At 47.3% G+C, this 27,805-nt stretch overlaps 1 protein-coding gene and 1 pseudogene across 1 annotated transcript; both read left to right on the top strand.

Annotated features, from left to right (window-relative positions):
• Positions 1-10,722: 10,722 nt before the first annotated feature.
• LOC124672411 lies at positions 10,723-18,410 on the top strand (annotated as a pseudogene).
• Positions 18,411-21,514: 3,104 nt separating this feature from the next.
• Positions 21,515-23,396, top strand: LOC124678678 (probable receptor-like protein kinase At1g49730). The gene is made up of 7 exons (XM_047214555.1): positions 21,515-21,783; positions 21,926-22,205; positions 22,271-22,323; positions 22,433-22,500; positions 22,610-22,699; positions 22,783-22,831; positions 22,925-23,396. The coding sequence occupies exons 1-7, from the start codon at positions 21,747-21,749 to the stop codon at positions 23,230-23,232; spliced, it is 885 nt and encodes a 294-aa protein (XP_047070511.1). The 5' UTR covers positions 21,515-21,746; the 3' UTR covers positions 23,233-23,396.
• Positions 23,397-27,805: the final 4,409 nt, after the last annotated feature.

Raw genomic sequence — 27,805 nt, 5'->3', positions numbered from 1 at the left:
GTGCGAAGCCGCGTGACAACCCTGGGGTGTGCCACCATAAGCTCCAGATAAAGTGCCAGAGGGTTCCTTAGTCCACCAAGGTGAGTGGTTGCCTTCCAAGTTCTCAAGGTGGGTCCCCCATCAAGCAAAGAAGAACCTCGAAGAATTCCAAGCAACGAAGAATCCGGAAGAAGTTCAAGCAATCCAAGAAAATCGCAAAGAAGTACAAGAAGTCTCATGAAGTCCATGGCCGTTCAAGTGGCCTGTACAAAGCGTCCTCACAAGAGGGCAAATATCCAAATATGAAGAAGTTCAATAGCCCGAAGCATCAAAGGGACCACTGGAAAGAAGGCGGAAGGTAACCGTTCACCACCCCTCAACAAGGCATGGAAAACCACAAGCCATCGTCCTAAAACCATTCAGCCTCAACTTACCACGCCCAAGTCTCTGGGTTTGTGGGGCATCATGCAGGGGGCATGGTCCGGCTGTGGGACTCCTCGGTATCATGATGGGCTAGGGTATGACATTCTACTACCTCTCGGAAGCATCTCCGAAGACGGCGTCTCCACACACGTACACGTAAGGACATGTTGTAACCGTCACGGTCTTTCGACGGTTCCCAATGACAAGTCTTTCGGCGGCCTTCTCGGATATCACACATATAGCTAGTGTATAAAGGGAAAGCCAACATTTTAAAAACACAACCCCAAAGACATTTCTTTTTCCTTGCAATTTGCCTTTTGCGTATTTTCTCGCTCTCGGCTGCTTCGTGCCTTAAACCAAGCAGGTACACCAAAGATTTTGCAGGAAAAACAGCAACGAGTCTCGGTTCTAGGTCTCTACACCAACCTACATCAACAACACTAGAGGCATTTCCATCTCTAGTCCATCTACATCACCGAGGCACCTCGTCTACGACATCGTCAGCACTGCAGGACGTCTCTTTACCTTGCAGGTGGTGCCTCCACACAACGATGTTCACACCGACGGTTTTCCGGTGTCTCGTCTACATCAACACATCAAGATACGGGAGCAGTGTAGCGCGCCAGTGCGGTTAGCGTGAAGCTGTGAAACCCTTCAACCTAGTCGGCTGGCACCGCATGGCTAGGCGGTCGCGACTAGATTGATAAAAATTTCTTCAGAAAATGGCAAGGTATTTCGCCACATAGTGAAGATGAAGATATAGTTGGTTGACTGGCACCATACACGGTCCCAACCCGCTCTCGGAAGCTCAAGAACAGACGTACGCACCTTGCGCCGGATTGCGTCAATCACCATCTGGGATCCCCGACACATGCCGACGCACTCTTCCCCGCGGAAGAAATCAACTACAACACCAAAAGTCGCTGCACCAAAGCCCGGAAGCATATGCGTGTTCTGCCACGCTTCGCTCGTGCAAAGGTTTCAAGAGAAGACTTGAAGGGAGCTGGTACGTACATGTAATCTTGATGTGTATGCAGGTTCTGGCTCCATGCCCACGGTTCCAAACACATTGAGATGTCATCGATCGTGAGCGGCACATGGTGGACGTACTGTCAGCACGTCAGTCAGCGGGCCGATTGACAAGCGGTGCTGGTCGCAGCACGATTCAGGACTCGGCGCACCGTCTCAATGGCGTGGCTGCATTTTTTTTTTCTTTTCTTGTTGTTACGACAGGTGCTTAGAGCCGGATGTTTAAAGAAGAAAGGAAGAAAATTCTCAGATGTGACAACATCGCCTCGCCAGAATTCTGTACAAGTTGACGGAAAGCAGCCAGAGGCGGACATGGAACATTAGTTGCAGCATGTTTTATCAAGCCGCCAATACCACAACAACGACAACAGCAGATATTTACACGTCAAAGGCAAGAAACATGAAACAAGCCGTCATTTTATTGCAAACAAAGATGACAAGTATCTCTCGAGATCGAATACCAGTGCTGCACAGCTAGCTGCACTTTTGGTCGTCCTTGTCCACCAAGTTGAGTCCGCTCGTCTACGCCCCGCTCTGCTCGCGAACTCAACTCGGTGGGGGGCATTTGTTCGACAAGATTTTGTGCATGCTAATATAGGCATGCATAATTATTGTTTAGCACAAGTTATGCTACAAATGGCACTAATCAAGGACGCTATGCAAGTGTATATGTGAGGGCTGCCTTCCAATCGATTGTATGTGGATGCATGGGCCGGGTTCACGTCTAAGCATAAAGCAAGCACAGGCACAAGGCGTATACGCGATGTCGTCTGGCGATGACAATCAAGCTGTAAGTATACATCGTTGGATACGGTGAATACATATGGTATACCGATCGAGCGGCCGGCCGGAGAGGTCCACCCAACAGAGAGCAAGTCAATGTACATGCACGTATCTCTACTTGTTGGAGTAGTGCATAGTTTTGCATGTGCACGGTTCAGGGATGGGTCAGCTAATCATGTATTGGCAGGCCCCAATCGATCGGCTTGATATTAGACCCACACGTAGACGTGACAGATTTTAATTGAAGAGTCCGGTGCTGGTTACCTGCACATGGAGCTGGCCTCAATGAGTCCGAGCCGATCCGATTGCTCACCAGCCGTGTCGCGGATAATTTCTAGAAGCAAAGGAGATAAAAGCTTAAACGGACCCAGACGCCGGGAGGAGATAAAACTTGCTGCAGACGAAAGAAACCAATGGAATCGATCGGGCAGTTTGTTCCGGAAGTCGCGGACGCGGACTTATCTGCTCGCCTAGCTGCCGCCTATAAATACAAGTGATCCGCATCGACCAGAAGGAGGACGAGAAAAAGAAAAGGCAGAAGAAGGGAGGCACGGGAGAGAACCGGAGATTGCATCAAGCAGGTTCACGTCCAGCCATCATCCCATCCATCCAGCGCTTGGAGCAAGACGTACAGGTTCAAGAGGAGGACGCCGACCATGGAGACGAAGCTGATCTTTGCTAACGGTGAGATTCATCGCTGCTGACGTACCCGACCCCTCTCTTTCTTTCTCTCTACAGCGCATGTCGCCCGTCGTCGATCTTGCGCGGCTGCGGACGGTGACGAAGTACAAGCGTCGGAGCTGCCGGCGCGCAGCCTGCCGCTATCTCCACCACCGTGAACCGGAGCAGGGAGGACGACGCTAAGGTGCCACAGGAGTGTGGACCCTCGAGAGCCCGGATGACGACGCTAAGGTGCCACGGGAGTGCGGCCCCTCGAAGCGAACTTCATGGAGCTCACGTAACTGCAGCGGCCACGGTGTTTAGGCGCTCAGCGTGTTGCTCTGGAGCCAAGGCGACGGCGTCAAGGTGCTCCGGGCACGCAGCCCTTTGCCACCGACTTCATTGGCCCTCGCCGCGGCCACAACGTCCATACCATGACGTACAAGTGCAGCTTGACATGCAGGGCGGACCAGGCTCTCGGCATGCACCTCATCGGCGTACGGCGCGGCGTACAAGTCTAGTTCAGCTCGGGCATGGAGCCCCTTTGGGGATATGAGCAGCTCGGTTGATGGCACCAGCGGACGGCGGCGTACAGGTTGGCGCGTTCAGGCTGTTCACAACGTGCAGGTTCAGTGCAGCTCAGCATGCGGGCACTTCGCCGGGTACAGGTCCAGGGCGACACACTGGAGCAACACTTGATGTACAGGGGCAGCGGCAATGCAGGCCGGCGTCTGCGTGCAGCTTGGCACCCAGCGCAGTGCCGCGTTAGCTCGGTGTCGTCTGACCAGAAGCGAGCACCCACTAGCTCACTAGCTACTTAATTATGGCGAGAAGAAAGGAGCGGCTCGGCGTTTTTTTTGTGTGTGTGTGTCCAGGATTGACGAACAGTTCCAAACGGCGTACAGGTTCACACACTGGAGCAGCCGCAACGTTCAGGCACCCGAGCTGACGATGCCGGGTGTAGCGAGGCGAGCAGCATCAGGCAACATGCAATGGACGTGCATGCATGGGCTTTGTACGATTCGTGGCTTGATGTACCCGGCCATGCGCGCCCCATTCATATGGATGGAGGCTGTGTACATGTGCACACTAGGTGGCTGATCATCCTGGAGCGGTCGCCTTGGCGTGTGCCGTCAGTCCCGCTCCGACACCACTCTACCGTGACCTCGTGAGACGGCGCCCAAGCTGTGCCGACTGCCGTGTACTCGGCGTCGGGCCCGGTCACGGCGCCGACCACACCGGCCATGCCGACAGAGCGTGCGTTGGTTTTACACCGACGCCGGTCTCCTGATAAAATACTCTCGCGAGGCATACCCCTTGCACACCCCGACGATGCCGCTAAGTCGTCAAGAAGTCTCAGCTAAACGGACTGCATCATGCTACTTCAACAACACTCATCATCGCCGCTCAAGACCGACGAGGCGCGACGGCGAGGGCGGGCGAGGCCGCAGCACAGGCCACGCTTACAGCGGCGCGTGTACCGACGAGGACACGGGCTCTGCCGCTGCCCACACACATCTTCACCACCATCATGCATGCAGGACGCGAAGCGAAGACGACGAAGACGATCACACGGCTTAATCGGAGGTGTCTCGCGGCGTAACCCGCGGGAGTAATTAACCGGGAGCCTTCCGAGGCCCCGGGAATCAGGAGACTGCAATCGCCCTAGTCAGGCTGGTCGCGCAAGTAGGCCACGGAGCCGCAACACATGGGAATTGTATTTGTTATCTATATGATTAATGAAATACTGTTCTCGCAATTCTTTTGTTTCTTTGTGTATCATTATACACTGGCACGCCCGCGTCTTTCTTTCATTTACCGATCCCCGGCGCGCATGAGAGAAACTACGCCCTTCCGCCCTACTCGCGGGAGTCGCGTCATACGTTTTTCTCGTGTCAAACATGCGCACCTGAATATTTTGGTGGAATCCTTTACTGATAAATACCTGGGTTTACCATCTCTGGTTGGCATTGATCGAAGCGACTGTTTTCAGCATCTGGTTGAAAGGATCTGCCAACGCATCAATGGATGGAATGAAAAATTATTATCTATAGGAGGGAAGGAGATTCTCTTGAAAGCTATAGCTCAAGCCATACCGGCATATGCCATGTCGGTGTTTAATGTACCAAAGAGTATTTGTAAAGCATTACATATGGGCTGGTTTGAAAACTTTCAAGAGAGGATGCATTTGGAGACCAGGAAATGGAGAAACTATTGACATATGGGCTGATCATTGGGTACCTTCCAGTCCTACAAGAAAGGTGGTGACTATTAGGGGCAATCAAATTCTGACGCGAGTTAATGAATTAATCTGTCCTATTACAGGTGGCTGGGATGAGGATTTGATTAGACAAACTTTCTGGTCTGTTGATGCGGAGAGGATCCTTCGGATTCCCCTTCCGAGTTTTGGGCAGATCAGATTTTATAGCTTGGAGTCTAAACAAGTCTGGACGTTTTTCCGTCAAGTCGGCATATTATACGGAATGGAGACATGAATATAGAAGGAGAGTGAACCGTTCGGATAGTTCGGAAAGGTCATCTCCTCATGAGGTTTGGAAGAAAATATGGAACACACAAGTCCCACGCAAGATTCAGATTTTTATGTGGCGTGCTTTACATGGGATTGTACCATGTTACCGTGTCTTAGCGAATAGACACATTGGATCTTCGATCAATTGCCCGAGTTTATTCGATCAATGCGAGAAGATATTCGACATATGCTTTTTAGTTGCCCTAGAGCACAAGAGGTTTGGCAAGGTCCGGGGCTCCGGGAAAATGTAAATGCGGCAATAGTAATGGATCGATCGGGGTCGATCATCCTGGAGGAGCTTCTCCGTTCCGAAAAACCAGGCGGTATTGCATGTGATATGGACAATAGAGTGGCTACTGTCATGGTAGCAAGCTGGTATATTTGGTGGTCTAGGAGGCGGATAAAGAACAAGGAACCGATACCGAATATTGTGAGGATCGTGCTGAATATCAAAGTTATTGTCGCAAACAATTCAAAAGTGAAAGGGAGTGGAAATACAATCCGTAGAGGAGGTTGGACAAAACCTGCATCTGGGGTTTACAAGTTAAATGTGGATGCTGCCTATGAACCAGAGACGGGGAGAGGAGCAACCGGTGCAATTATAAGAGATTCCAGAGGAAATTTTATTGCGGCTTGTTGTGATCATACTGATCATGCAATTGATGTGGCAACAATGGAAGCTTTAGCCCTTTTTTTAATGGTCTAAAACTGGCGGAACAGGTTTGGAGCTCAGTTCCTAGCTCGTAGAATCCGATTCGATGGAGGTGGTGGAAGCTGTCCGAAATCCATCGGATTATAGAGGAACGGGAGCGGTGATTATTGATGACTACGGGCATCCGCTCATCGGTACTCGGTATGGCGACGTTCATACACTGCCCGCGAGAAGCTAATGAAGCTGCACATGCGTTGGCTCGCCATGGTTACACCCAGGAAGTTAGGGAGTTTTGGTTTTCCGATCCTCCCCTTTTCTAGATCCTCGTTCTTATTTCGATCGGGTGATCATTTTGTAATCCTTCCGTGAGCCGAGGCAGCAAGTTTTTACGCACTCTTTTCCTCCCGAGGTGCTGAAGGGGACTCGGGAGGTTTTTAATGAGGCGGCTTGTTGGTCAATATACTCGAAGCGATGACCACTATTTTGAAATCAAGTGATCATTTTTTGAAATCCAGGTGAACATTTTTTGAAGGGCAATATCTTTTTTAAATCAAGTGAACATATTTTGAAGTCAAGGGAACATTTTATCAAATCGATGAACATATTTTTGAAATCGAGTGAACATTTTTTAAATCCAGTGAACATTTTTTTCGAAGTGGTGAACTTTTTTGGAAACTCGGGTGAACATTTTTTCAAAGTGATGAATTTTTTTTAATCAAATGAACATTTTTTAAATCGAGTGAACATTTTATCGAAGCGATGAACATTTTTTAGAAATCGAGTGAACATTTTTTTGAAAACGAGTGAATTTGTGTTTTTAAATCAAGCGAGCATTTTCTTGAAATCGAGTGAACAACGTCTTTTTAAATCGAGTGAACATTTTTTCAAAGCGATGAACATTTTTTTATCAAATGAATATTTTTTAAATCGAGTGAACATTTTATCGAAGTGATGAACATGTTTTAGAAATTGAGTGAACATTTTTTTGAAACCAAGTAATTTTTTTTAAATCAAGCGAACATTTTCTTGGAATTGAGAGAACGTTTTTTTTAATCGAGTGAACATTTTTTCGAAGTGATAAACTTTTTATAACCGAGTGAACATTTTTTTTAAATTGAGCGAACATTTTTTTGGAACCGACGAACATACTATTGAATATTGTGAAATAACTTTTTGGGTCTTGTAAAATTCTATGGAACCATGAAATTTTTTCGAACGACTCGGTCCTTCTGTTTTTTTTGCTTCATGCCTTTTTGTGTTTCGTATTCTGAACAAATTCAAAATTCTAAAAAATTCAAAATTTGAACAAAAAGGAAATTTTGAACAAATTCTAAATTTTAAAATATGATTTTTTTGTTCTTATTATGAATTTTTATCATCTTTTTATTATTCATTTAGATTTTGATTTTTTTTAGATTTTGTAATTTGTTTAGAATTAGAAATTGTTAATTTTTAAATTTGTCCGAGAAAAAATCAAATCTAAAAATTGTTCAAATCTGAAAAACATTCAAACCCAAAAATATGTTAAAATTTGAAAAATGTTAAAATTTGAAAATATTAAAGGAATATTTTCAAATAAAAAAAATGATAATATGAAAATGTGCAAATTCAAGAACAGTCAAATCTCAAGAAGTTCAAACTTGAAAAAAAAAGATTAAAATCGAATTGGTTTAAATTTGAGACCCAGAACATTTTTCCAACCCAAACATATTTTATGCAGTTATCCGACGAGCGCGCCATGTATAGAACTGTAGGTGCAACAGCCATGTACGCCCAAAATTTATGGCGCGCCATGTATGTAACTATTGCAAACTTGCAACTCCGTACTCTCAAATTTTTTAACGAGTTAGACTGCAGCGCCTCATGCATACGCGAGTCAGAAGTACCGCCTCATGCATCAACAGTCGTACTTTTTTGGGTGCATCAACAGTCGTATGTGAAAACAGAAGTAGAGAAGCAGCAGCAAGTGAGAAAGGAAATAGGGAGTATATGGGCCAGACCCACTGCATACGCTGTGTGTGCGGCGCGCCAGATAGCTCCCGCTTTGAGGGATGAATAGGATTCACCGGGAGGCGCTATATGCCGACCTGGCCGGCGCCGACCAGGTCCTGCACACACCCCGGTCGTTTTGTGGGCTTGGCCCAGTCTTTCAGTTCGCATCCAGCTTAGAAAATCGTTCGCAAATTCAAAATATATTTAAAATTTGAAAATCGTTCAAAATTTTAAATCTGTTCGAAATTCGTAAATCTCTAAATTTTGACGAAAAATCGTTCAAAACTCGAAATTCGTTAAAAATGAAATTCGTTCAAAGTTTGTTCGAATTTCGAAATTCGTCCAAATTTCGAAAAATTCGTTCATATTTCGAAATGCGTTCAAATTTCAAAAATGCGTTCAAATTTTAAAATTGTTCAAATTTCGAAATTCGTTTATATTTCGAATATGAACATTTTTTTCATTTTTTTCATTTTTCAAATTTGAAATTTTCAAAAATTATTTTTATACAGAAAAATAAAACAAGAAAAAAACACACAAAAAAGGAAAACAGAAAAAGCCGAAAAACCAGCGGTTGTCGTTGACGATGTCTTGCTTGCCGCACTTGTCGGGCTCGTCCTTCACCGTGCCGCAGGGCCCGGCCTTCGCCGTCGTGGGTGAGGTCAACGAGCGGCACTCCGGCGTCGCGGATGGACATGAGGATCGCCGATTCGATGTCGCCCCTCCAGGCGTCCTTGTCGTTCAACGACGTCCTGAACGCCGCGTTCAGCCCCAGGCAATCCTCGGGGTCGTCGCTGCTGGCGATGAGACGCTGCCGATGTAGGTACTCCGCCATCTTCGCGGCCTTCGCGGCATCCTCATCGCCCTGCTCCTCCTTCATCTCTGGCTTCGGGACGGGGAGGGTAGCGACGGCAGGCGAAGCGGCAGCGGGGGCATTGGCCGCAATAACGTCGGTGCGGATCGCCACACGACCATGCGCGATGAGGCGCTTCACTGTGCCGCCTGGGAAAGCCGACATGCCATCAACGTCGCTTGACCAGAGGTAGGCGACGGATTTTGGACTTCCGTGTCAATGGCACATCGGGCCGCCATTCGCGACCCGGTTCCGCGCTCTGTCCGACACGCCCGAAGCGTCCCCTGTGGAGCTGGGACGACCTCGGGACGCTGGACAACGTATTGGGCCACGCCGGGGAAAAAGACATTTGAGACGCACGACTGGGACCGGTTAAATGTCCGACGCAACTCAAAAACCTTCGGATGCTGCTTTGGAGGACGCGAATGGAGATGCTCTAAACCTTTTAGAAAATGGATTTCTGTGTCACCTATGACAAAGCTTTGGACTGGAGGTATTTATTACTCAGTTTTTGCCACACTCATCCCTCTTCATTTACAAGTTTGAAAAGTTATTTGGTTAGCAAGCATATTTTTTCATCTCAATATTCCAGGCTCCGAAGCATCTTCATCTTTTGGTCGGACTCTAGTTAATTAAATGATATTTCCTCTTATGATCAGAGCTTTGCCAGAAAATCTCGACATGTAAAATTTCATTCTTTTTTATGGGCGTGACTATTTCTCAGTCGATTGAGAACTAGCTTCGTGCTCAGTCAAGAACTAGCTTCATTCTCAGTCAGTGATGTCATTAGATTTCAATTACAAATCATGTTACAACTCATAACTAACTTGAATTACATGCGAATCAAATACCATAAGACTTGACTGAGCACGAAAAACTAGCAAATGCCCTTTTTCATACCCCTTTAGAAGCTAAAAAGAAGGACTCCACAAACATCGATAAAGCAGAGAGGATAAGGTTGACGAGAAGGAACGTTCGCCTTAGGAAAATAACTTACCATTTCCACTACCAAGCTTCCTTTGAATCCTATTCCCAGTCATCTTCCACTCATTGTCAAGAAGCTAGCGCTAATGGACGCGTCGTCTCAGCTTGGTTCGATCGATGGTCGTATTCTCCATCGCTTGGTTGGTTGATTGGTTCAGTGACGAAGACGAAGAGGCAGTAGAGACAAAGTAAGGAGTACGCTGTCAAACCGTCGAAGGTCAAATCACGGGACGCGGTTGAGAGGACCAGAAGCGGTCTTCATGACTTCATCTGGTTGGAATCGGATCAACTCCTTGCGAGACACATACGTATGTAAGACCAGAACAGAAATTGAAAAAAACATAGCTAGTGCACTGCAAACCCTCCGCCGGTCACTTCCAACGCGCCGCCTCCTCAGGGGACAACATGGTGCACACTGAGATCAGTTCGCCGCCCCTGAGCCCTCCGGTCGCGGGATGCACCGGCGGAGCTCGGCGGACGGGGCCCTTCTCCCCAAGCTCCAGCCGATCTGCTGCCGTCAACACCCACCGGTGAGGCTCTTCCGCTCGCCATGTCTCTGTTCTTCAGCGATTTACCTAAGCTGCTAACTGTGTCTTCCTCTCAAAGCTTACCGATCGAGGCTACCGCGGCCGCATCGCCGGAGCTACCGCAGGACATCTTGATGCGTGTGTTTGCCACCCTGGAGATCCCTGACCTCACACGCGCCGGCGCCGTCTGTACCTCGTGGCGCTCCGGCTACATCACCCTGCGCGACCTCGGCAAGCACAGGCAGCACCAGACGCCGTGCCTGCTTTACACCTCCGAATCTGCCGGCGACAATGTCGCATGCCTCTACAGCCTCGTGGAGAAGAGGGTCTACAGGTTGAGTCTCCCCGAGCCGCCCATCCGCAGTAGGCTCATCATCGGCTCCTCGGTCGGCCTGCTGGTTACCGTCGACGAGACAGCCCAAATGCACCTCCTCAATCCTATCACCGGTGAACAGACCCCTCTCCCTTCGGTGACCACCTTTCAAGAGGTGAAACCTGTGTACGATGATTCTGGTGCTGTCCACAACTATGAGTACTCGATGTATGCTAGGTACGACGTTATCTTCCCGACACATATTGTTACCCCTGGTTTTCTGCAGCATCACTTCCACCACAAAGCCCTTGTGTTTTATGATGATGCATCCACTGCCACTGGAAGCTACATCGTGGTGCTCATGCACTCCCCGTATGGGCAACTCTCGTTTGCAAGAGTAGGAGATGATCAATGGACCTCGCTGCCGCTATACAGTGCCTATTGTGACTGCACCTATAAGGATGGACTCTTGTATGCAGTGGCTCAAAAGGTAGAGATTCACGCCTTCGATCTTAGAGGAGGTCCTGCTGTTACCAAGGAGATTATCAGGGGGATAGACAGGGAATTATGTTTCGATGGCAATTACATCGTGCAGGCTCCATGGGGTGGTCTGCTGCTTGTTTCGAGGGAAAAAGAGTACGATACTGAGGAAGATCCTGACCCTGAGCCAGAACTCGTTCCAACTTCCAAATACTACGGGAATTATATTGCACAAAATCGATGCTGGAGGAAAGAGGCTTGTCAAACTTGATTGCTTGCCTGACCATGTGCTGTTTCTTGGGCTTAACAATACACTTTGTCTGAGCGCCAAAGAATATCCTGCTCTCAAGGGAAATCATGTCTACTTCACTGATGATGACGAGTTCAATTCATCCCATAAGGGTTGCCTTCGTGATATAGGAGTCCTTGACTTGGGCAATAATAGCAAGGAGGTCCTTGTGTCTCCTCAGCTTTGGTTCAACTGGCCAGCTCCCGTGTGGATTACACCCAATCTTACATATGGAGAAACTATTGACATATGGGCTGATCATATGGGTACCTTCCAGTCCTACAAGAAAGGTGGTGACTATTAGGGGCAATCAAATTCTGACGCGAGTTAATGAATTAATCTGTCCTATTACAGGTGGCTGGGATGAGGATTTGATTAGACAAACTTTCTGGTCTGTTGATGCGGAGAGGATCCTTCGGATTCCCCTTCCGAGTTTTGGGCAGTCAGATTTTATAGCTTGGAGTCTAAACAAGTCTGGACGTTTTTCTGTCAAGTCGGCATATTATACGGAATGGAGACATGAATATAGAAGGAGAGTGAACCGTTCGGATAGTTCGGAAAGGTCATCTCCTCATGAGGTTTGGAAGAAAATATGGAACACACAAGTCCCACGCAAGATTCAGATTTTTATGTGGCGTGCTTTACATGGGATTGTACCATGTTACTGTGTCTTAGCGAATAGACACATTGGATCTTCAGTCAATTGCCCAGTTTATTCGATCAATGCAGAAGATATTCGACATATGCTTTTTAGTTGCCCTAGAGCACAAGAGGTTTGGCAAGGTCTGGGGCTCCAGGAAAATGTAAATGCGGCAATAGTAATGGATCGATCAGGGTCGATCATCCTGGAGGAGCTTCTCTGTTCCGAAAAACCAGGCGGTATTGCATGTGATATGGACAATAGAGTGGCTACTGTCATGGTAGCAAGCTGGTATATTTGGTGGTCTAGGAGGCAGATAAAGAACAAGGAACCAGTACCGAATATTGTGAGGACTGTGCTGAATATCAAAGTTATTGTCGCAAACAATTCAAAAGTGAAAGGGAGTGGAAATACAATCCGTAGAGGAGGTTGGACAAAACCTGCATCTGGGGTTTACAAGTTAAATGTGGATGCTGCCTATGAACCAGAGACGGGGAGAGGAGCAACCGGTGCAATTATAAGAGATTCCAGAGGAAATTTTATTGCGGCTTGTTGTGATCATACTGATCATGCAATTGATGTGGCAACAATGGAAGCTTTAGCCCTTTTTTTAATGGTCTAAAACTGGCGGAACAGTTTGGAGCTCAGTTCCTAGCTGTAGAATCCGATTCGATGGAGGTGGTGGAAGCTGTCCGAAATCCATCAGATTATAGAGGAACGGGAGCGGTGATTATTGATGACTACAGGCATCTGCTACTGGTACTCGGTATGGCGACGTTCATACACTGCCCGCGAGAAGCTAATGAAGCTGCACATGCGTTGGCTCGCCATGGTTACACCCAGGAAGTTAGGGAGTTTTGGTTTTCTGATCCTCCCCTTTTCTAGATCCTGTTCTTATTTCTGATCGGGTGATCATTTTGTAATCCTTCTGTGAACTGAGGCAGCAAGTTTTTTACGCACTCTTTTCCTCCCAGGGTACTGAAGGGGACTGGGAGGTTTTTAATGAGGCGGCTTGTTGGTCAATATACTCGAAGCGATGACCACTATTTTGAAATCAAGTGATCATTTTTTGAAATCCAGTGAACATTTTTTGAAGGGCAATATCTTTTTTAAATCAAGTGAACATATTTTGAAGTCAAGGGAACATTTTATCAAATCGATGAACATATTTTTGAAATCGAGTGAACATTTTTTAAATCCAGTGAACATTTTTTTCGAAGTGGTGAACTTTTTTGGAAACTGGGTGAACATTTTTTCAAAGTGATGAATTTTTTTTAATCAAATGAACATTTTTTAAATCGAGTGAACATTTTATCGAAGCGATGAACATTTTTTAGAAATCGAGTGAACATTTTTTTGAAAACGAGTGAATTTGTGTTTTTAAATCAAGCGAGCATTTTCTTGAAATCGAGTGAACAACGTCTTTTTAAATCGAGTGAACATTTTTTCAAAGCGATGAACATTTTTTTATCAAATGAATATTTTTTAAATCGAGTGAACATTTTATCGAAGTGATGAACATGTTTTAGAAATTGAGTGAACATTTTTTTGAAACCAAGTAATTTTTTTTAAATCAAGCGAACATTTTCTTGGAATTGAGAGAACGTTTTTTTTAATCGAGTGAACATTTTTTCGAAGTGATAAACTTTTTATAACCGAGTGAACATTTTTTTTAAATTGAGCGAACATTTTTTTGGAACCGACGAACATACTATTGAATATTGTGAAATAACTTTTTGGGTCTTGTAAAATTCTATGGAACCATGAAATTTTTTCGAACGACTCGGTCCTTCCGTTTTTTTTGCTTCATGCCTTTTTGTGTTTCGTATTCTGAACAAATTCAAAATTCTAAAAAATTCAAAATTTGAACAAAAAGGAAATTTTGAACAAATTCTAAATTTTAAAATATGATTTTTTTGTTCTTATTATGAATTTTTATCATCTTTTTATTATTCATTTAGATTTTGATTTTTTTTAGATTTTGTAATTTGTTTAGAATTAGAAATTGTTAATTTTTAAATTTGTCCGAGAAAAAATCAAATCTAAAAATTGTTCAAATCTGAAAAACATTCAAACCCAAAAATATGTTAAAATTTGAAAAATGTTAAAATTTGAAAATATTAAAGGAATATTTTCAAATAAAAAAAATGATAATATGAAAATGTGCAAATTCAAGAACAGTCAAATCTCAAGAAGTTCAAACTTGAAAAAAAAAGATTAAAATCGAATTGGTTTAAATTTGAGACCCAGAACATTTTTCCAACCCAAACATATTTTATGCGAGTTATCCGACGAGCGCGCCATGTATAGAACTGTAGGTGCAACAGCCATGTACGCCCAAAATTTATGGCGCGCCATGTATGTAACTATTGCAAACTTGCAACTCCGTACTCTCAAATTTTTTAACGAGTTAGACTGCAGCGCCTCATGCATACGCGAGTCAGAAGTACCGCCTCATGCATCAACAGTCGTACTTTTTTGGGTGCATCAACAGTCGTATGTGAAAACAGAAGTAGAGAAGCAGCAGCAAGTGAGAAAGGAAATAGGGAGTATATGGGCCAGACCCACTGCATACGCTGTGTGTGCGGCGCGCCAGATAGCTCCCGCTTTGAGGGATGAATAGGATTCACCGGGAGGCGCTATATGCCGACCTGGCCGGCGCCGACCAGGTCCTGCACACACCCCGGTCGTTTTGTGGGCTTGGCCCAGTCTTTCAGTTCGCATCCAGCTTAGAAAATCGTTCGCAAATTCAAAATATATTTAAAATTTGAAAATCGTTCAAAATTTTAAATCTGTTCGAAATTCGTAAATCTCTAAATTTTGACGAAAAATCGTTCAAAACTCGAAATTCGTTAAAAATGAAATTCGTTCAAAGTTTGTTCGAATTTCGAAATTCGTCCAAATTTCGAAAAATTCGTTCATATTTCGAAATGCGTTCAAATTTCAAAAATGCGTTCAAATTTTAAAATTGTTCAAATTTCGAAATTCGTTTATATTTCGAATATGAACATTTTTTTCATTTTTTTCATTTTTCAAATTTGAAATTTTCAAAAATTATTTTTATACAGAAAAATAAAACAAGAAAAAAACACACAAAAAAGGAAAACAGAAAAAGCCGAAAAACCAGCGGTTGTCGTTGACGATGTCTTGCTTGCCGCACTTGTCGGGCTCGTCCTTCACCGTGCCGCTGGGCCCAGCTTCGCCGTCGTGGGTGAGGTCAACGAGCGGCACTCCGGCGTCGCGGATGGACATGAGGATCGCCGATTCGATGTCGCCCCTCCAGGCGTCCTTGTCGTTCAACGACGTCCTGAACGCCGCGTTCAGCCCCAGGCAATCCTCGGGGTCGTCGCTGCTGGCGGCGATGAGACGCTGCCGATGTAGGTACTCCGCCATCTTCGCGGCCTTCGCGGCATCCTCATCGCCCTGCTCCTCCTTCATCTCTGGCTTCGGGACGGGGAGGGTAGCGACGGCAGGCGAAGCGGCAGCGGGGGCATTGGCCGCAATAACGTCGGTGCGGATCGCCACACGACCATGCGCGATGAGGCGCTTCACTGTGCCGCCTGGGAAAGCCGACATGCCATCAACGTCGCTTGACCAGAGGTAGGCGACGGATTTTGGACTTCCGTGTCAATGGCACATCGGGCCGCCATTCGCGACCCGGTTCCGCGCTCTGTCCAGACACGCCCGAAGCGTCCCCTGTGGAGCCGGGACGACCTCGGGACGCTGGACAACGTATTGGGCCACGCCGGGAAAAAGACATTTGAGACGCACGACTGGGACCGGTTAAATGTCCGACGCAACTCAAAAACCTTCGGATGCTGCTTTGGAGGACGCGAATGGAGATGCTCTAAACCTTTTAGAAAATGGATTTCTGTGTCACCTATGACAAAGCTTTGGACTGGAGGTATTTATTACTCAGTTTTTGCCACACTCATCCCTCTTCATTTACAAGTTTGAAAAGTTATTTGGTTAGCAAGCATATTTTTTCATCTCAATATTCCAGGCTCCGAAGCATCTTCATCTTTTGGTCGGACTCTAGTTAATTAAATGATATTTCCTCTTATGATCAGAGCTTTGCCAGAAAATCTCGACATGTAAAATTTCATTCTTTTTTATGGGCGTGACTATTTCTCAGTCGATTGAGAACTAACCGTGCTCGATCAAGAACTAGCTTCATTCTCAGTCGGTGATGTCATTAGATTTCAATTACAAATCATGTTACAACTCATAACTAACTTGAATTACATGCGAATCAAATACCATAAGACTTGACTGAGCACGAAAAACTAGCAAATGCCCTTTTTCATACCCCTTTAGAAGCTAAAAAGAAGGACTCCACAAACATCGATAAAGCAGAGAGGATAAGGTTGACGAGAAGGAACGTTCGCCTTAGGAAAATAACTTACCATTTCCACTACCAAGCTTCCTTTGAATCCTATTCCCAGTCATCTTCCACTCATTGTCAAGAAGCTAGCGCTAATGGACGCGTCGTCTCAGCTTGGTTCGATCGATGGTCGTATTCTCCATCGCTTGGTTGGTTGATTGGTTCAGTGACGAAGACGAAGAGGCAGTAGAGACAAAGTAAGGAGTACGCTGTCAAACCGTCGAAGGTCAAATCACGGGACGCGGTTGAGAGGACCAGAAGCGGTCTTCATGACTTCATCTGGTTGGAATCGGATCAACTCCTTGCGAGACACATACGTATGTAAGACCAGAACAGAAATTGAAAAAAACATAGCTAGTGCACTGCAAACCCTCCGCCGGTCACTTCCAACGCGCCGCCTCCTCAGGGGACAACATGGTGCACACTGAGATCAGTTCGCCGCCCCTGAGCCCTCCGGTCGCGGGATGCACCGGCGGAGCTCGGCGGACGGGGCCCTTCTCCCCAAGCTCCAGCCGATCTGCTGCCGTCAACACCCACCGGTGAGGCTCTTCCGCTCGCCATGTCTCTGTTCTTCAGCGATTTACCTAAGCTGCTAACTGTGTCTTCCTCTCAAAGCTTACCGATCGAGGCTACCGCGGCCGCATCGCCGGAGCTACCGCAGGACATCTTGATGCGTGTGTTTGCCACCCTGGAGATCCCTGACCTCACACGCGCCGGCGCCGTCTGTACCTCGTGGCGCTCCGGCTACATCACCCTGCGCGACCTCGGCAAGCACAGGCAGCACCAGACGCCGTGCCTGCTTTACACCTCCGAATCTGCCGGCGACAATGTCGCATGCCTCTACAGCCTCGTGGAGAAGAGGGTCTACAGGTTGAGTCTCCCCGAGCCGCCCATCCGCAGTAGGCTCATCATCGGCTCCTCGGTCGGCCTGCTGGTTACCGTCGACGAGACAGCCCAAATGCACCTCCTCAATCCTATCACCGGTGAACAGACCCCTCTCCCTTCGGTGACCACCTTTCAAGAGGTGAAACCTGTGTACGATGATTCTGGTGCTGTCCACAACTATGAGTACTCGATGTATGCTAGGTACGACGTTATCTTCCCGACACATATTGTTACCCCTGGTTTTCTGCAGCATCACTTCCACCACAAAGCCCTTGTGTTTTATGATGATGCATCCACTGCCACTGGAAGCTACATCGTGGTGCTCATGCACTCCCCGTATGGGCAACTCTCGTTTGCAAGAGTAGGAGATGATCAATGGACCTCGCTGCCGCTATACAGTGCCTATTGTGACTGCACCTATAAGGATGGACTCTTGTATGCAGTGGCTCAAAAGGTAGAGATTCACGCCTTCGATCTTAGAGGAGGTCCTGCTGTTACCAAGGAGATTATCAGGGGGATAGACAGGGAATTATGTTTCGATGGCAATTACATCGTGCAGGCTCCATGGGGTGGTCTGCTGCTTGTTTCGAGGGAAAAAGAGTACGATACTGAGGAAGATCCTGACCCTGAGCCAGAACTCGTTCCAACTTCCAAATACTACGGGAATTATATTGCACAAAATCGATGCTGGAGGAAAGAGGCTTGTCAAACTTGATTGCTTGCCTGACCATGTGCTGTTTCTTGGGCTTAACAATACACTTTGTCTGAGCGCCAAAGAATATCCTGCTCTCAAGGGAAATCATGTCTACTTCACTGATGATGACGAGTTCAATTCATCCCATAAGGGTTGCCTTCGTGATATAGGAGTCCTTGACTTGGGCAATAATAGCAAGGAGGTCCTTGTGTCTCCTCAGCTTTGGTTCAACTGGCCAGCTCCCGTGTGGATTACACCCAATCTTACAATGATGAAACAAACATCGAATAACTCTTACCTCGACGGAATATAGCATGACCTCTCTATGTTGATGGTACCTATTGATAGTCATTTCCGATCGAGAGCATCCCGTAGCCGATTTTTGGTACATAGTTTGCCGTGGCGGCGAAATTTAGCTCGAATTTTAGGCAAATTTGACTGGCTTTTGTATGTACGCACTGAAATGTTGAATGGAATGCATGTTCTATCTTCAGCGTGAATCGTTTTTAAATATGCAGTTTTGTTTACCGTATCTGGTATGCGAACGTTTTTGCCGGCCTTCAAATTGCGAATTCTTCAACCTGCAAACGCGTATTGGGGTTTGCGGCTTGAGGGTTGTGTTAGAGTTGCTCTCATATGTGATGTACTCCCTCTGCTCCAGTGATCCGTGTGCTCTTGCTAGCTTGGTGAAAGAGGATGTCAAAGAGCTCTATGTTATATCCACATAGTATGACCTATCTGTCTGTATAGAGCTTCATGAATTATTGAGCGGTGTAAATTTCAATGTGCAACCCGGGAAAACACTTGGCGGGACAAGCATGGAAGAAAGAAGCCTTCTCCAAAACTACTAATGACGCGGAAGGGATTCTTCGAAATTCACCTACCAAATCACAATGAACCACCAAATCACAATGAATCAGATTCCATCACTTGGCAATTTATAAACACATGTTGTTTTTCCGTTAGAATACCAGCCCTGAAGAAATTTTGCACCTTATTCTTCGGAATTGTAACGCTATTTACAAGAGCATCTCCACCGGTAGCCCCCAAATAGGCGCCGACAGGGGCACCGGTTTGAGGGGCGCCGGCACTGCATCCTCCATTTGGGGAAGCCGTTTCCACACCGGCGCCTCCCAAACGGCTGCCCTCAATTTTTTTCTTTCTTTTTACAATATTTTGAAACAATATATCGATCACATTTATTCATACAATCACACAAATAGAATTAAATTATTTATACAATCAATGAGACAAATAGTACTTAAATTATTCATACAACCCAACAAACAAATAGTACTTAAATTATTCATACGACTCAACAAATAAATAGTACTTAAATTATTCATCCAGACAAACAAATAGAAATAAAATCATGCATTGTTGGCTGCTCCTCTCCTCGCCCACAAATGCGCAGCTAGATTCGCCTTCAGCTGTGCATGGACACCTGCATCTCGAATTTCATTATGCATATGAAGAAAAGCAGCGAATTCTTGGGGCATATGCTCTACCTCAGCTAGTGGCCCTTGATAATCAAATGGATGATCATCATGCAGGTGTGCGTCGCGCTCGTTCTCAATGATCATGTTGTGCATGATCATACATGCGTTCATCACCTCCCACATATGTGCCTCAGACCACGTGAGAGCAGGGTACCTGACAATGGCGACACGCTGCTGAAGCACCCCAAAAGCACGCTCAACATCCTTGCGTGGTGCTTTCTGGCATGTTGCAAAATTGGCCTCCATCTCGTTTGATGGAGAGGGAATTGTCTTCACAAATGTAGCATACGTCGGGTAGATACCATCAGCTAGATAGTACCCCTTTTTGTTGTATGCGTGGCCGTTTACCTCAAAGTTCACAGCAGGAGCTTGTCCCTCAGCTAGCCTGGGAAACACCGGAGAGCGCTGCAGCACGTTGATATCATTGTTTTGTTCCTGCCATGCAAAAAAAATGCATGCCAAATCCAAAACTCCTGGTCTGCCACCGCCTCAAGAATGACACTGCACTCACCAGTATGACCCTTTTACATCCCCTGCCAAGCAAAAGGGCAATTTTTCTAGCCCCAATGCATACAGTCAATGCTTCCGAGCATCCCAGGAAACCCTCTTGCCGCATTCTTCTGCAGGATCCGAGCTGTATCATCTGCTCTTGGTGCTCTCAAATAGTCTTTGGCAAACACCGCAATGACGGCTCGGCAGAATCTGTAGAGACTCTCTGTGCATGTCGACTCAGCCATCCGTAGATAGTCATTGGCTGTATCTGGAGGAGCTCCGTATGCAAGACAGCGCATTGCAGCAGTGCACTTCTGAATTGAGGTGAAGCCCCACAAACCTATGCAGTCTCTCTTGGCCATGAAGTACGTGTCGTACTCCCTGATGCCGTGGACAATCTTCAGGAACAGGTCCTTGTTCATCCTAAACCGGCGCCGAAATTCCTTCGGCGAATGAGTCGCGTCGTCGTTGAAGTAGTCGGCGTCAAGCAACATTGCGCCGGCTTCACGATGCCTGTTGATGTTCCTCCTCTTGCCTGGCTTGGAGCCGCCGCGCCGAGGCACGACGAAGAAAGGCTGGCGAACGCGCAACATGTTCGTCAGAATCAGCTGCTGCTGTTGCCGCCGAACAGCTTCAGCGTTCTGCTCCTCCGTGAACAGCTGCACCATCATCTCATCGTCGCTGTCCATCGTGGCAATCGGACGGACACCTTGCGGGCGGCGCGATACTATCGCGGTGGCGGCGAGCTCTGTTCCGGGCGAAACAGCAGCCGCCGGTCGAGGGTGTGGCGGCCGTGTCGATGGACGGCGGTTCCTAGACGGTCGGCGGTGTCTATTGCAAGCAGGGTGGGCGTGGCGGCGACGGTGACGACGACGGCGATGGTGGCGATCTAGAGGGGTGGGAGTCGGCTCGGACGTGTGTAGGAGGTGGGAAAACGGTGTGTCTGGCTGCCAGGCGAAGCCCACACTCGTTTTCAGACGTGCCGCGAGGTGCCGGCGCGCCCGATTCGCGCCCTTGGCGAAGGGGCCGGCACGGAGTTGCCGGCGATTCTATTGGACTCCAAAATTGGCTGGCGCCGTTTGGGGCGCGCCGGTGCGAGTCCATTTTCGCTGCTGTCCCCAAAATGGTATCGCGACCGCTATCGGAGGCGCCGGTGGAGATGCTCTAATACAATCCCTTTACCCGCAAAATTAAAGCGTTTGTTTTGCCTATGAGTCAGATTTGTCAAAAAGAAATAAAGTAGAGCCCGATAAGAGCGATACCGGGACCCAGTGAAAAGCGTAGGGAATGAAGAGGAACCTCGTCATTTCCTTCCTTTCACTTTTGACGATTCTCAACTTGCAACTGAGCGTGGGAGGCAGGCAAACGCGGGCAGGCTGGATGGGGACCGACACAAAAGCAGGTCCAGAAGAATACCAGCCAGCCGCTCGCTCGCCAGACGGCGGTTTAGTACGGAGCAATTTTAATCTACCAATGAGGGTAGAAAGATCTCGCCGCTCGATTTCGTCGTACCTGCAGATCTCCATAAACAAGGCCAAGAAAACCAGAGCAGGCCTCACCTCTGCTCTGAATCTCAGTACCTGCCTGCCTGTCTCCTCTGCTCTGCCCTGAATCTTCACCAATCCCGGGGCGCCCTCTGCCGACATCTCCAGTCCAGGATGGGCTGCCTCCACCGGCCGCTCGGCGGCACGTCCAGTACGTCCTTCCCCTTCCCCATAGCTGTGCCCTCCTCTAGTTCTTCTATCCCGATCGCCGGCTGCCAATTCTTTCAAAACAAAAAGATTGGTTCTTGTTCCCCCGAGAATGAACCGTCCATGGCTTTGTCATTCTCGACCAGGTGATGATCTGCCGTTCGTGCGGAGATTCAAACCGAGGGAGATCGAGGCCGCCACCAGCGGCTTCAGCACGGCCCTCGAGACGGGCGGGCCTCGCGGCACGGCCTACCGCGCACGCTTCGCCGACGGCCTCGTCGCCACGGTGCGGCGTGTGGCCGGCGGCGACAGGGACCACGACCACCAGGAGCAGGACGGCGCATTCTACCGGGAGCTGCAGCTGCTCGGACGCCTCAACCACCGCCACGTCGTCAGGCTCCGCGGCTTCTCGGAAGGACACAACAGGTTGCTCCATGGTCATTTCTTCATGCTTTTCTCTTATCCTGATTTCCTTGGTCTTCTTTGGTCAGGTTTCTGGTGTTTGATCAGATGGAGAACAGAAGCCTCAAGGAATGCCTACATGGTAATGCCCAATTCTCCACACAAATATCATTCAGAGATGTCTCTTCTCTTCTTCAGCTAAGCTGCCACACTGCCACACTGACACTGACCATGGGCTCTGTCCTGGGCAGACCCTCTGAGGACGCCACTCAACTGGAGGACCAGGTTGCAGGTTGCCATAGATGTCGCAGCAGCACTGGTAATCTAACGACCGCTGCTAAATTCTCCAACACTTTAAAAAATGACAGAAAAAGAAAATCCGAACTTGAATCCGACATTTTTGTTCTCTGAATTCTGAGTGGAATCAGGAGTATCTCTACTACTTCTGCGACCCTCCGGTGTTCCATGTGACGGTGAATTCGAGCAGCGTGATGATGGATGCCGATTTCGTCGCCAAGGTGAGACTGAGAGTGAAGTCACGTTGGTACGTTTCTGACAATGCAATGCGAGTGCGAGCAACTGAATTTGCACTACTTTTCAGCTATCGGACGTCAGTGTCGTTGCTCACGAGTCCACGCAAGAATCCGAAGGTTCTCGCCACCATTTCTATCATTATCTTTGTCAAGTGCCACTGACAGTCTGACACTGAAGCTTTCCCTGACCGTTGCGTGTTCTTTCTTCAGAGCGAATTCAGCAGAGGAGGACGGAGCTGGTGTTCCAGTACGGCGTGCTGCTCCTGGAGCTCGTGACCGGACAGTCGCCGGGCGGCGGCGACGGCGAGCTTGTGCGGTGGGTGCAGGAGCCCGGGTTCGCCGGATCCATGCAGAAGATGGTGGACGCGGATCTCGGTGGCATTTACGACGCCGGGGAGCTCCGGGACCTCGTCATCGTCGCGAGGCTATGTACTAGGCCCGGCAATGGTTCCGCCGTGGTCTCCATCCCGCAGGTGCTCCGTTACTTGCAGGGAAAGGTGGATGGGAAAAACAGATGACCATAATCATTGTGTCGCACGCGATTGCATCATCTTTCTCCTTCTGTATTCTCCATTGCTTGCAGATAACATCTTTACTTTATCTTTTGAGGGTGAACGCAACGCAATGTATGTACTCCTGTACACATCGAGTATATTTTATGGCATCGGATCTGAAGAGTGAAGAAGGCTCCAGAAATCACAAATTCGTGAACGCAAACTCCAAATTTATGTCGAAATGGCAAACTGCGTGAAGTTTTTTGCATCCCAAACATGCCCGCTATTATTGTTACTTTCCCCTTTCCGGAAAAGGATGCCGTGTTAGCTGTGTATAGATAAATCTCAACTAGTTGAATGCCCGTGCGTTGCTACGGATTCTCATTTTTTCTTTACACGATAAATCACAAAAGGTACAAGATCGCATCCTTTGTGTAATATCTTATCAATCAGAGAGGAATTATGGAAATATATAATTATAGGAAAAAGTGGAGTAGGGCACCTGCGCTCTACGCACGGGTATCGCTGCCGTCCATGCTACCTCAAGATTAGAGAATTCGAAACTGCATGCAGCGTCGCTGCTTTGGTACCACCCCTACTGCTGATTACCTAGTAGGCATAGGCACTATAGCATAGTGGTTGACTCGTTTTGCAATTGTCTTGTAGCACCTCTGTCACATGTCTTGGATATTCGATTTATTCCGTTGTCCTCATTAGTATTATGTTTGTCGATTAATCTCCTCTTGGGTCTAGGGCTCTCTCTAGCATTACATAGTGGCTTTATGCGACTCATTTGATTTGTCTTACAAACTGGACTGCCACTAATGTTCCTTAGTCAACAAAACAAATAAAAGTACTAAATGAGAAGTTTACAGAGAAAAAAATTAAAAGTTTACGGGGAGAAAAGAGAGAGGTGCTGCAAGGGATCAGCAAATAAAATAACTACTATACTACATGTGAGTCCCCCATGCAATGTCTCCACTCACCTTTTCTTCCCTCATTTTTGTCTTTACTTCTTTGTATCTATGTGCGTATAGTAGAATACCATGCAAAGGGATCAGCAATCATGCATAACACTGTAGCTAGCGTGCGCACTGCGCACCTGCGCAAAAAAAACCAGTCTCATAATTATAACATGACTGAGAGGATTCATTCAGTAAGTAATTCACATGAGTTTGTAATTATTTTGTCTCTTAGACAAACAAATAGGACATGTAAATTAGTGGAATCTAGAGGCGACACTGAAAACGCTAGACAGAGAATCCCTACGTGAGAGAAAAATAAACTTGGAACACTCTCTCAGCACTTCGGTTCTATCAGATTCATAATACATCTCAATTGCCTATATATTTGTCAAAAGCTCATTCTAGTGTGAATAAATCTTCATTTTCTAGGAATACCTAAACATATGCTTATTCAGTAATGGAACAAAACATACATATTGTGACTGAAGAAAAATGGATTCGGTTCTACTGTCCATTCACGATAAGTATTAGCTACATATGGTTGAACAAAACATGTAACCAAAGTAAAAATATATCTTGGAAAATGGATGATATGAATTATTGTGGTTGCTTCTGGTAGTATGAACAATGTGTATGATGCAGTCCAACTCAATCTCTTTCTGCCGATGTTACACTATTTTAGCTTTCATCATGGGAACACTACATGAATCTGCCCAGATGCCGACGGCCGGCGGCCCTCGGCGTAGCACCGCCTAGCCCTCGGCGTAGGCTACGCCGACGGTGGCCCTCGGTGTAGCTCCTCGGGGAAGGTAGGCCTCGGCGCTGCCCACGTGGCCCTCGGCGTATCGTCGACCGTCGGCGTAGACGGAGAGGGCCGACGGCTGGCCCACCCGTCGGCGTACGAGCCCTCGGTGTAGCACGTTAACGGGCACAGTCAAGCTGACGGCCGTTATAGCTACGCCGAGGGGGTTGCCATCGGCGTACGCTGCGACGTGGCGCAGCCTGGGCAGCTCTGGCGCTGGCTACGCCGAGGGGGTGGCCGTCGGCGTACGCTGCGACGTGGCGCAGCCTGGGCAGCTCTGGCGCTGGCTACACCGAGGGGGGTGGCCGTCGGCGTACGCTGCGACGTGGCGCAGCCTGGGCAGCCCTGGCGCGGGCTACACCGAGGGGGTTGCCGTCGGTGTACGATGACCATTTGGTCCATGTCGAACCTATGCCGAGGGGATAGCCGTCGGCGTAGCAGTGCAGTTTTCCCAGATTTTTGCTATTTCGGCTATTCGAATCAGAAGATCTTCCTAATTTTTTTCTCTATATAGATGTCTTTACTTGTCTGGAGCATTGAGTTTAGAAGATCTGCCATATAACTTGTTTTATGTACAAGGTACATGATTTTTTTTAATCATGGCATCATTGATCTCGTCTACTTTTCACAGCCGTAATTACTGAATACATAGATTTTTCTCGGGTAATGAATGATTAAAACATCCATTTGCAGAGCTGCACAATAAAAATTAAGATATCCAAATGTACCTTGGAATAATTGTAAGTTTTTTCGTGTGCTTCTCAGATTGGAATATATAGACCAGTATGTTCCTCGTCATAGATTCTGGCACTTGTGGGAGGAGGCTCACGGTAGGCCTGCGAGCTCGAAGCAAACGGAAGAGGAGTGATGGACCTTGTCTCTCTGGAAATGCAATACATGTAATCATCTGCATATGTATAGCATAGTTTAATCGATGATCTCACAGGACTTGGTGTTAGAAGATGATAATCTAATAAGAAAACCTATAAGCATGTGCCTTGTAAATGAAAAATATAGGGTAGATGGTATAAACCAACAAACCTGATCGTCGTGTTCCAAACAGGTCATGAAAAAAGCCGTATGCATCGCTTTGATGCAAAGACTGGAGCTTCGTTCCCCTTGTCGAAAAAAAACAGATCCTGAAAATATGTATATATCATTGGCAAGTGCACTTCTGCTACTCTAGGATGTATTGAAATATGTAGATGAACAAGAAACTGCGATCTCTCGTTCAATCTGATGTTCTCATGATCCACCTTTTTAATAGTTTACTAAGATCACACGATTTTCCGTGGGAACTACAAAGGTTCAGAGGTGTACAAATGCACATCAAAGAGTGATTTGCTAATCATAAAATTGTTACTAATAATCACTTTTAAAAAACAGATAAATATATGTAGTGTAAGTTGTATTGCCAGCTTGAAGTGCTGAGAAGGAAAAGTAGACGACAATAGAAACAAATCTCAATACTGATTCTCAATGAACATTTTATTCACAAACTTTACACCAGTAAATTGCATCTGCATCCACCTAATGATGTACCCTATATAGACATGCTAACTTATAGCTGTATATAATAACCTATATAAAAGCTAAACCACTTTGCTGCAACCATAACGTTTTGGGTACTGTTTCCTTACCTTTTTGTCCATTAAATGTGGCCACGTCCCCTTTCTTCCACTGTAGACGCGTGCAGGTCCTGTAAATGCAGCCCTGCTAATTTTGCTCCTTCCTTTATTTCCGTGTGTAAAATTAGGGGTTACCGGGAGACTTCCGGTTGCTCCATGCAGCTACATCCGGTAATCCTGATTTTCTATTTATTTTTTTCCTTTTATGTACCCCTGATCTCCGGTCTCCCCCGGTTCAAAGCGGTAAAGCGGTGCCGTATAGGCCCTCTTCCTCCCCAATCCAGTCGCAAGCCACAACCTCTTCCTCCCCAATCCCCATCGGCCAGGCCAAAAAAAATCTCCATGGCTGCTGCTCACATGCTCCGCCCAGGGGTCAGCGCCGTCATGTTCCTTCCTGGCCGATGCGTGTACCGAAGGATCCAGCAGATACCGCCCCAGACGCCGGTGGCTTGCCGGATGAAGATCCTCACAACCTCGACGCCTATGATTCTGGGGGTGAAACCCCACTGGTGAGACCCTGGCCGCCACATCTGCTCCCCTCCCTCCACCTCCTCTTCAGCGCCCTCCTCCGCCTCCTTATCCTCCCAAAGCTGCTTGGGGCGATGCGGAGGCGGAGCAGTGGGGGAGACGTTGGGGATGGAGTCAGTGCCGCAAGGGATGTGCCGGTAACCATCTCCTCCCTGGCCACCACTCACCTCTCCAACCCTTCCTACAACCTTCAGTCTTCATCCCCTCCGCGGCGACAAAGAGATCTGCTGCTGCCTCCTTCACGATGGCCTTGCCTTGCTCAATCATGCAGACCTCGCCCCGCCACTGCTTTTTCAGTAGGCCCCTGCCCTGCTCTCTCGCTGATGTAGCGACGGTGAAAGTGTGACCATATGGTTGCTGCTAAAAGTCACAGGGCTGATGTGCTCAGCAAATCATCTACGTGATTCCGTTTCTCATAGGCAACATCCATGATCCATATTGTTTGGTTACTTACCAGTTTGTGATGACCTCGCCCCGCCACTGCTTTTTCAGTAGGCCCCTGCCCTGGTCTCTCGCTGATGTAGCGACGGTGAAAGTGTGACCATATGGTTGCTGCTAAAAGTCACAGGGCTGATGTGCTCAGCAAATCATCTACGTGATTCCGTTTCTCATAGGCAACATCCATGATCCATATTGTTTGGTTACTTACCAGTTTGTGATGTTGATGCAAGTGA

Source organism: Lolium rigidum, chromosome 7 (genome assembly GCF_022539505.1).
Source record: "Lolium rigidum isolate FL_2022 chromosome 7, APGP_CSIRO_Lrig_0.1, whole genome shotgun sequence".
In the NCBI taxonomy this organism is placed as follows: domain Eukaryota; kingdom Viridiplantae; phylum Streptophyta; class Magnoliopsida; order Poales; family Poaceae; genus Lolium; species Lolium rigidum.
This window is presented reverse-complemented; position numbering and strand designations above follow the sequence as displayed.

Excerpts from the sequence above, each read along its gene's own strand:
- LOC124678678 (XM_047214555.1), top strand. The coding sequence starts at position 21,747 with ATGGGCTGCCTCCACCGGCCGCTCGGCGGCACGTCCA. Across the intron at positions 21,784-21,925 it reads GCCGCTCGGCGGCACGTCCA|GTGATGATCTGCCGTTCGTG; the intron begins GTACGTCCTTCC and ends ATTCTCGACCAG. Across the intron at positions 22,501-22,609 it reads TAGATGTCGCAGCAGCACTG|GAGTATCTCTACTACTTCTG; the intron begins GTAATCTAACGA and ends GAGTGGAATCAG.